We start from the raw sequence: 11,222 nt of genomic DNA, 5'->3' as shown, positions 1-11,222 counted from the left end.
TATGCAAGGACAATTACGGTTGACACTTAAAAAGAGGCACCGTATACTGAGTCGGTATAACTTCACCTCAGACAGCGAACGAAATGTGTAAGAGAATGGTTTTAATAGAAATGTCAAGAATCGACAATGCACAAAATACGAAACGATTTTTTTACTGTGTTACTAGTAAGCGCCCAAAACCAATGATCTGACCAGCTTCTTTCATGAAACTGATTACACTGTCACTGTCAAACATCATCTCAAAAATCTTTTCGAATCCAAACATAATGATCACACTCCTTACATGTAAACAATTTTGTAATCTATGATATTTAAGTGAGTGACTAAGCGAGCGGTGAATAAGTGACTTAGATCCACGACCATGGACTTCAAGAGGGGCAAATGGACGACTGATAGTCAGGTACTCCGTTGTTAGTGTGATTGATTGGAAAGGAAAACAAGTGACTGACCGAGTTTTGTTTTACGCCAAACTTAGCAGTAGTCCAGTCATAAGACGGTGGTATGTAAAGAATCTAGTCTGGACCGGACGATCCAGTGATCAACAGTATGATCACGAACTATGCCATTGCGAACCAAGTCAGCGAGTCTGACCACCTGATCCTGTTAGTCGCATCTTACGACCAGTATGGGTTACTGAAGATCAATTCCAACCCGGATCTCCATGGGTTGTAAACACAAGAATTGATAAACAAATCAAATAAGATGGCCATTGAATCATTATTGAATTATAATTAATATGAAAAAAAATCCAGTCAGTGGTTCTTAAAATATTCCAATTCGCACGTACGTACGTACGGACGGACGGAGCCTAATACTATACTCCTCGCTTCTCGCTAAACGCGCGGCGTGGGATAAAAGTGCAAGCGTATGTGACTTCTAAATGTCATGAACCTACCCAAAAAATAGCCGACATCTATTTAGAAAACATATAAAAGATATAAATCGGATCAATAACCTCGGGAAATCTAGATGTATTGTATAATGGTATACAATTTCAATAGGTCAAAAATCTTCAACGATGAAAGGTGTATCAAGTGAAGAAAAAGCAAGCTCTATGGATAGTAAACTTCTTTACTGCAATGGCGGCGTGGTTTCGGCGTAGGTACTAATATCGTTACTTGCTTGATAACGGTGTTAGTAGCTACGCAGAAACGTCGCCCACAAAGAAGTTGACTATCCATAGAGCTTGGTTTTTCTTCATCTTTACAACACCTAACAATGCCTCTAAAACATGTATCAAGTGGTTCCTGTGAGCAGAACATACTGAGACAACAGCGACAAAACCGTTTACACGACCATAGGAAATCACTGCTAAAGACATAGTACGATACTGACCTCAAATATTCTATGGTCAGGGTTACAGCATTCAGAACGTTAGTAGAAAGGTTATTGTAGACATTCCAAAGTGTGAATTTCATGTGCAATTCTCAATTTTGACTTCCTTTGTTTTTCTGTTATTAGTAGTTCAGACGAAAACGTGACGTGCATGTGTTTGTGACGGGTGCCTCCGGGTCAGGATACGCTCTTTTTCATCACAAATGGCAAACCGTAACATACGCTGTAGGCACTATCGTTGAACTGACTTTCTTTGATTAAGCAAATGGCTTGGTTGCTTCCATTGTGGTGAGTAAATCACCCGCTTCATACTTTTCATCACTAGTTTCCCTTTAACGCCCGGTAGAACCTATTTCGATCGATAATCGAAACGTTTTAATAGCTTATGAGTATATAAATAATTGATTTCATTTGACACGACGTCAAAGCAATATCCGAATTTCATCAAAAGTTTGTATTTAGGGAATGGTGTCATTCTGTAACGTAGACTATCGTATCCATTTTCATACTGAATAGATTGAGGAGATACTTTTATTAAAAATATATTTACAAACTGAATGACCGATTACACTCACCGAGGATTTAGACTTTATAACTTTATGGGATTTTGACTGCAGATATTCACACATCTGAATCCCAACAACACATCACACCTCGCATTGTGCGGATACTTACGTTACAACGTGTCAAAGATGGCAAACTGATAACTGCTCCAGCCGTCATGACAGATGCAAGTTTGACGAATATAGAATTTTCTCTCGGACCAACCATTATTCTACTCACATTTCAAATGCTTGATACAGCATACAATAGCTATAACAGTACATGCACACATTGCAATATAATACAATATTGAGGTAAGTAGTAAACCTATCTTATAATATACAGTTACAAATTTAATTTGGCGGTCTGGTCTCGACATGCTATAAATGTACAGGAGGAATGGCCCTTTCTCTGTACATGTTTATGAATGAGGAGACGAGAGTAGAGGATCGATAAAACTGTCTGGTCACTGAAAATCCAAGAGAAGGAAGGCAAATTAAGCATGGGTGGTTTGTATTGTTTAAAATAAATTATCTAAAGTAATCCTCTGTAATTACTTAAACCTTCCATGGTCTTTCCTTCAGTGAAATGCTTACATATAATACATAATTCACACAGCAATTGTTCAAGTACTCTTCCACACGCCACCATGACCTTTGTTCAATTTCCAGTAGACGGTTCTATTAAATTTCCCTTTTTCCTGTCTTCAAATGATAATTAGTCGAGCACATGGATGGGTCGTGAGTATTTGATAATGTGTTATTGCGCAAGTGCGTGATTTGTAGTAATAAAGACAACCTTTATCGAGGAGCAGACAAATCTCCATGATTGCTAAACATTTAATGCGTAAAGCAATAAAACTTCATTGACTGGTTTCTACATTTCTGTCAACCAAAATTTGAACACTGATCAAAACAATCCACCGTTTATAAATTAGTTCACTGATTACTAGATACAGAGCACTGATATTTGTAGGAAAGTATGTAAATATGTCGAACTGATGACAAAGCCGTGGTAACGTTATGTGAAACGCTTATTGCAAAAGAAAGAACTAACGTCTGATACTGAAACCAGCGAGTTATCTTTCCTTCACACTAATGGTATTCAACAAATGGAATTCCTTGTTTAAACTCACCCGTCAGTGTAATACCACATCTTAACCACAAAAATCAATTTTTGTTGTAACAGAAGAAAGATTTATGGAGCTAAGACATTGTCAAGCGGTCTTAAAAGAACCATTCGACAATGGAAACACCATTGCGATAAGCTTAATTGGCCGCTGCATTCTCTATCGACACAAAATTACTAGAGAGTCGAGCGATGTTGATTTGTCTGTGTGGGGATCTTGTAGCAGTGGACTTCTTTCCGTTCCTCTCCGCACCTGACTGTGCAGCTTCACGGTGCAACTCTCTTCTCACACTCAGTAGAGCCAATAAGCAAATTGAAAGTAGCTGTGAAATTGACATGCGCTCATTGGGTGTTTATTTCCGGTACTGGACACGCAAAGAGAAATATACCTCCCTGGACTTTGCATCGACTGGCTTCCAGGACACGTGGTTTGTCCACGAAGGCTGACAAGGGCTATTCTACCGCCACAGACCGAGAAAGTCTAACTCATGTATATAGAAACAGGGAGGGTACGGGGAAAGACACTTCGGAGTGCCTGTGTGTTTTGCGGAGATGCCTATTCTACTCAGGAGGCGGGTCAAGTGTAGTCACTGACGCGGCTCTGACTGAGAGACGCTGTTCGCATAACTCATCGCGGGATTAGCGTTGATGAACCAGATTAGGGATAATCTGTATATAATGACCAACCCATGCAGGATGGATTTGGAGTGTCTTGCACTTTCACTTTTCCTTATTTGGTTTACTTCGTCAGGTGAGTGACAATATTTGTGCTTGATAATGGTTTACTTAAACATGCCTTTGTGTAACTAACGTTTGAATGACCAAGTGTCATTAGCCTGCATGATTGACAGATACAAACTATTAAACGTCGGAAACTTTACATAAAACTGTATCATGTTTGATATTAAACTTCTTTATTTAAATGATAAAGCCATTCGTAAATTCGTTACAGTGACGATGTTTGCATGTAAATATTCCTGGATCCAATTATTCCCACTCAATGTGCGCTTAACGAAATTCCCGACGCGAGAATGTCGAACTGTCCAAGACCAATAATCCGGGGAAATATCTCACTCATGTCAAGGAAAACGAGCAGGCATTAAATGGCCTTACAGTTTAATGTTTGAGGATTTGTGATTCGAGTAAAGATGAATTAAGTCCCGTGTACCGCTCTGAGTCCTAAGCCGTCGTTATTGAACGGGTTATGATGAGGGAATAACCGCTTGGTGTATTTACACTTCACATCTGAGACATTTCCAAGTGTGACGTGTCGTGTTATCTCTTAAGTCATGCAGAGACAGTTGAAGGACGTCCACAAAGCAAGTATTGATACTAACAACATACAAATTAAAAAGCCTTTAGATGTTAAACATCTTTGATTTTTCAATCATTCAAAATGCATATATGAAACTGAACTTTCCATACGTTGTCATTGCTTTCATCTGATATTTTACGTTGAAAATGACACGCGATTCCCAGACAATTAGGTGTCTATTTCAAAGGCGCAAAATCAGACGTGGCCAGAAGACGTAGGGAGGGTAGCAAGTTTTATGATCTTCTCATCAAAATGTCACCGCCTGTAATTGTACCAGAATGTGCTCGTCCTTGTAGCTAAAGAGGTAACATGCTTCCATCGCATGGAAGTATCGAGTATAATTCAATGTATACTGTGTGGAGAGCCGTCTCTGGTATTTGATAACCACACCCTATGGTCAATGTCCATTTCTTTGAGGCCTATAGTTTATGAGCTTTGTATCACATTGTTGGTGCAACTGTCAAAGAGGAATGCTACTTAAATTTCATATGACCTTAATTTTGAAATGTGTCCATAGGCGTTTGTCTTATTGCATTAAATGTCTACAAACACCGATGTCGCATGTTTAAAGGACCAGTGTAGTTTCCCTTGAAGACCCGAGATAATGGTCACCTGAATCAAAGAGGCAAATGAGGCAACTGAAAGCGTCACCAAAAATTGCGATGGAACAGCTAAAAGAAGTAATTGGATCATCATTTTAAATATTGTGTGCCAAAATATGTAAAAACAAAACATAAGCTGTTAAATTGCTGTTTAGTATTGCAGTGGTCTTTTTCTGTTCCTCATCATTTACAATACGGATACAGCTGGCATCATCCGTATACCAGGGGTAGAAAGGAATAACATATCAGATAACGTATCTCATAGAGTGCCATCAGTTTTGTTCCACAAAATATTTTGAGAAACTCAAAAAACTACACTGAACCTTCTAGTTACCCACAATTTTTCTGATATGCACTTTGTGGTCAAACGACTTGTCTTGCTTCAGATCAACTGTGGTTATCATCATTAATATTGGCTATATTGATATTAATGCATATAACCATCAAACCTGTTTTCAGCTCATCTGATAGCTTCTGTCGGGCTATTGTGTTGCTGCTCCTTATGCAACGGCAGTACCTTTAAAATCAATGACACCTACCACTACTACAACTACTACTGCTGCTGCCGTTACTATTAATAGTAATAGTGGGTATCGTACATTATTTATGGTGCGAATATACGAGAAATGTGATCAAAGTAGCAGCAGTAGTTCTACTACTACTACTACTGCTGCTTTTACTACTACAGCAGTAGTTCTACTACTACTACTGCTGCTGCTTTTACTACTACAGCAGTAGTTCTACTACTACTACTACTGCTGCTTTTACTACTACAGCAGTAGTTCTACTACTACTACTGCTGCTGCTTTTACTACTACAGCAGTAGTTCTACTACTACTACTACTGCTGCTTTTACTACTACAGCAGTAGTTCTACTACTACTACTACTACTGCTGCTTTTACTACTACAGCAGTAGTTCTACTACTACTACTACTGCTGCTTTTACTACTACAGCAGTAGTTCTACTACTACTACTACTACTGCTGCTTTTACTACTACAGCAGTAGTTCTACTACTACTACTGCTGCTTTTACTACTACAGCAGTAGTTCTACTACTACTACTACTACTGCTGCTTTTACTACTACAGCAGTAGTTCTACTACTACTACTACTACTACTAGTAGGTGTTTGCAAGATACCCACTACTACTAGTAGTAGCAAAAGCAGTAGCAGCAGTAGTAGTAGTAGCACTAGTAGTAGAACTACTGCTGCTACTTTGATCACATTTCTCGTATATTCGCACCATACGATTGTAAGTATTTATATACAGATGCATGTTTGTCCTCTTTGCTTGGAGTGAACACCTTCACAAGTTCATTCCCATTCATGCAATATTCCCTCTCAGTTCTGTGTGAGGCACATGCTCGGCACTCCATTTCGCTACAGTTACCTCCCTTAGTGGTGCCAGGAACCGCTCACCGTTAGTGCCTCATCCAAATGAGATATATATTTCGTCATTTAAATGCACTATTGAGTTGTTACGTGAAATGCAGAAAGGTGGATGTATTGGCTTGACGTGAAAAGGTAGCATAGACCAAGGTACCATGTCGATCCCTTCAAGATATTCAAACGCCACACTTCAGCCACGCCGTGTCAAAGTGACAGACTCAGAAAGAAAACACCAAGAAAATAAGAAGCCATTTTCTCACGGATCAGACTTCAAGTAGTGTGATTGGGTTTAAGATGGCGATATCTCGCATTATCACGTTCCGGATCACGTGATCGATATCAGCATTGCCCACCATCCAAAATTCCCCTCATTACTGCCTAAATCGAAAGTTCTCTCTGCAGTTTTGAATCATAAGTCAGTAAAATTATCCCATCAAAGAGATTTGTTATCATGGGATGGTGGATGTCCGTACCATCCAGGTAGCTAGCAAGTTGAGGCGACTTTTGAAGTGCGCGCCATGATTGATTGAAGTGGTTAGGGTAAGGGTTGAAGGAGGCTTGCCGTAAGAGCATTATACTCCTGGAGGGAGCTTTGGAGTCCGCCTCAATTGCTTTCAAAAATATCCCTCTTCTTAGGGTCTGTAGTATGTGTCCGTGCAAGTGAATGAATCGTCAGCTAGCAAGTAAGAAGTTAGTAGTCCACGAATCCTTCATCCCAATATCGTCTATTGTAGATTCCGTGGTCGCCAGATTACGTAAGTTACTAGCAGAGATATTGCCAAATCCCTTTTTTCAACATCAGTCTTTATTCTTTGAGATTTGATATTTTGTTTCGAATTGAAAAGCAACGATGCGTGTCGTATAAGTTTATTAAAGAACAAATAAACCAAAGCATAATGAAATGTGGCAAAAATGAAAGCGTGGCTCCTTCTTTAGACGATGTCAATATTGGATTAAGTACCACGAGTCGTTGATGCGTGAATGTGGTTTGTTCACAGTTTGTCCCCACGGAATCTTCAATAAATTTTCAAAGCTGAAGATTTGTTATTTGTAGCCTGGCCTGTGTTTTAATCTCAAGGTGGTAGATTCACTGGAAGTGAAACAGGAAATTGACAAAGGCTCTTCTATTTCCGATTAAGCCCCAGTAACGAGACGGAGGGACAGCCTCAGTTCAATTATTCTTGAAAGGGCGGTATAACGGATAAGGAGAATTCAAGAATACTCAAATATCCTTTGAATCAAGTGGAATAACGAGGGAGGTGCGGTACTTTCAACATAGTTGTTTCCACCTCAGAAAGATGTTCTAGTCTTGCGACTGACAAAGCAATAATTGTTTTAGATATGTATTTTATGTGCCGAGTAAGTTGTCATTATCACAAATGACACATTGGTTGATCTGTATCTGAAAACTTTGTAAATTCTTGGGGTGGCATCATTCAACGTTTCTTCTCTGTTTTATGGGGCCTAGATGGACTAGCGGTCCAAGTCAGTGCAGCGCAGATTGCTATCCTGTAGGACGTGGCAGATAATGAATGATGTTTGGTTCTTGTACCGCTCTGTCCTAATAATGTATTTAAGTTTGTCAGTAAGTTGGTAAACGTCTCTGCCCTTCATCATTCATAGACAAGACGTGATATAGACAGAGCACTGCTCAAAGCACCGTTTAACGTGAGAGTGGCTTCTGTCACTTGTCCACTCTCTCTCGATGTCAGCCATGATGTTCTCGGATATGCTCTCTATGCTGGGCGTTGCACGAAGTGCAGTCAAAGTTTCCTGTGGGGATATTTTGCCACCATTTTTACTCCTTTACCCTTTGTCATTTTTTAAGTGAATGAAGGTTTGTACCAGAAAGGAAATAAGTGTTCTGGTTGACTGGAGAAGCCAGCGTAACTAGAAATCGGTTGATCCGCGCAAATAATATTTCGGAAAACAGGACTGATTGTCCTATCCAGTGAAGACGAAGTACATTTAACATTAACTTTCCTAAAACTAATGTATAGGCGAGTCCAATTTGGCTAGGTTGATTGCAGAGACCTGTTTGTCTTCATACTCGCCATCTTCACGGTTTCTTTTAAATGCACTCGGGCATGCTTTTCCTCTCTTTTCTTCTTTGGGGTATTTCGAGTGCAACGGGGAGAGGCACATACTGGGTAATTCTAGATTCTACGCATCAATGACACAAATGATGTGTAGATGCAGTTATCTGTTTGTGCCGTGTGCTGTGTTTGTTGGGTGGGTGGACAATTGTCGTGTCTTTGCTTCTGCTTGTGACAAATGGCACCTCGGAGTGAGACTGACTATGGATTAGGTTCCCTTTGGTCGATCACCAGGTGACGTGATTATTGGTGATTCTCATGTTATAGTCGTAATACTACCAACAGCACTCAAAGATGTAATAGGAATATGGGCCTTTAAACTTTATTTGGATTTTAAGGTTAAGATATACAAGAATAATGATATTCAATATACAAGTAAGCGAAATTCATTTTGCCTTATAGTTATATAGCAATATATAGTCTGGTTCATAATTATTGAGAATTTTTCTTCTTACTTTGAGCTATCCTAACACCTCAACTGATTCACTGATACTTAAAACTAAGTAATGGTATAAAGGAGGTAACTCATCTTGGCCTACTCAGTATAGTACAATTAGAGTTACCTCCCCTGAATTTGTAGCAGACGTCATTTTCCTCAGCACTGTCAATAATGTCTGCTGAAGATAAAAGAAGGTTGATTTTTGAGTTGTGTAATCAAGGAATTGATGATGTAAATACATTGGCAGAGAGAACAGGAACTCCTCTTTCTACTGTGTATAGGATTGGGAAGAATTTTAAAGAGGGAAAGGATTTTGGGCACCAGAAAGGAGCAGGGAGGCCCAGAAAATTGGACTTCTCAGATCGCGTCCGGTTGGGAATTTTAGCGTCTAAAAAGCAAAGGGCAAGCATCTCCAACATCAGGTATGAAATGATAGAAAGGGGATCAACAGTTGTATCAAAATCTACAGTTAGAAGAAATTTGATTGATCTTGGATGGGAGAAAAAGACTGGAATTCCTTCTCCTCTCATGAAACAAGAACATAAAGACAGGCGTGTTGAGTGGTGTTTGGCACATGCAAACTTTGACTGGGAAAATGTGATTTTTACTGATGAAAGCTCAATATGGGTATATCCCAATAATGTGAAAATATGGACAAAGTCTGCGTCAGCACCGTTGTATCAACGACCTAAGTACAGCCCAAAGTTTCATGTTTGGGGAGGGATATCCTTATTAGGAACGACCCCGCTGTGTGTGTTTGAGGGAAATCTGACAAGTCAACGCTACACTAACATATTAGATAATTTTCTCCTTCCAAGTGCACATGTGTTTTATGGAAATGACTGGATTTTGCAGCAAGATAATGATCCTAAACACATCGCAAAACATGCCAAGCAGTGGTTTCAGGAGAAAAATGTGACTGCATTACCATTTCCTGCATATAGTCCTGACTTAATCCCATTGAGAACATTTGGGGGATGATGAAGGAATGTGTGAATCAAAAGGGGTTGACAAAAATTGAAGACATGAAGAGAGAAGTGGTCCGATACTGGGACAGCATAACTCACGAGACACTAACCTCTCTGATAGGAAGTATGCCTACCCGTCTTAGACTGTGCCGTGAAGCTCAAGGAGACTTGATAAAATATTAAATTGTTACCTACACAACATGAAAAGGTCAGTTCACTTTCACAATACATTCAGTTTTATCTGATTTGTTCTCGTTTAATAATATGAAATGCTGTAGCTATTCTCAATAATTTTGAACCATACTGTACATGTGTATTGCATTCATTTTGAGTGATATGTTTATAGCTAGCTTCAGCCATCTGTTTATTGGTAATTTTACGCTACCTACGACAACAGACATATATGTTAAATGCTTACAGGATAGGTTTCATCAGTTAGAAAAAGCTGTGACTCTAACTGTTGGTTTTCTTCAATAACATGTTCCTTAGAAACCGAAAGTTTTAGGATGTCTCGCCTTCAGAAGGTTCTTGTTACAAACAACAGTGCCGAATGCAATAAAAATGCCAAAGTCGGAAAAATATTAATTGATTTATCAGCTCCAGAGAAGAAAAGCGTAACAAGGTCCAGCACACAGAGAGACACCTGTGGCTGCAGTTTCATTGGTTGTAGGATCCCTTGTGTCCTGAAATACTCATTGAGTTATGACTGCACATCAGCGATGCAGTCTTCTATAGCCAAAGAATATAAGTTTATATGTGATACCTTCATACTGAAACGTTGAAGCATTACCGACTCTAAACACGAGAAGGCACAGTAAAACAAGCCGGACTTGAAAAAAATGGTCAACTGGGAGAGAATATTTGTTAAGCCACTCACGCCAAATGGAACCTTGCGAAGCTTCAACAGAAATGGTGTAATAAAACGGAATCTTCTGTAAGACGTGATACATATTTGCTCAATTTGTACAAATAATTGCTTAAAATTGAATTAACGCAACGTCTGTAGTGCGTTAATACTAAGAAAGAGACTGAATTATTTCATCCTGATAAAGGTCAACAGGAATTCTTCTCGTCTTGTGATGGTATGATCTCCATGTGTCCGTTGATAGCGTGCGTGTCGGTGAGATCGTGTCCAAGACAAGCTGCGATTATGATCCTGATTGCTGGTAAGGTTAAACGTAGCTGGGTATATGTGCAGATCAAACATCGCCTCGGATAAGATAACATTAGTCACTTGACGACCATAACATCGGAAATGGCACACATTCAATTAAACAACCAAGGTTTTTATGTACAGGCATGTCGACATAAATTGTCCGCGTAAGCACGAACATTCTCCATTAAACCGACAGTCTAATTCGTGTCTAAGTACCAATTATGTAATCCCATAGCTGCCCTTAAGGAA

At 39.4% G+C, this 11,222-nt stretch overlaps 1 protein-coding gene across 1 annotated transcript in view; it reads left to right on the top strand.

The window, feature by feature from the left end:
- Nucleotides 1–3,684: 3,684 nt before the first annotated feature.
- The window catches only part of LOC137294742 (limbic system-associated membrane protein-like), a 62,249-nt gene continuing 54,711 nt past the window's right edge, over nucleotides 3,685–11,222 (top strand). The window contains exon 1 of the mRNA XM_067825835.1: nucleotides 3,685–3,757. Coding sequence (XP_067681936.1) covers nucleotides 3,685–3,757 — 73 coding nt within the window. The remainder of the gene's footprint in view (nucleotides 3,758–11,222) is intronic.

The sequence above is a fragment of the Haliotis asinina genome, chromosome 8 (assembly GCF_037392515.1).
Source record: "Haliotis asinina isolate JCU_RB_2024 chromosome 8, JCU_Hal_asi_v2, whole genome shotgun sequence".
Lineage (NCBI taxonomy): Eukaryota > Metazoa > Mollusca > Gastropoda > Lepetellida > Haliotidae > Haliotis > Haliotis asinina.
The sequence above is the reverse complement of the archived record's forward strand: the minus strand, read 5'-3'. Positions and strand labels throughout refer to the sequence as shown.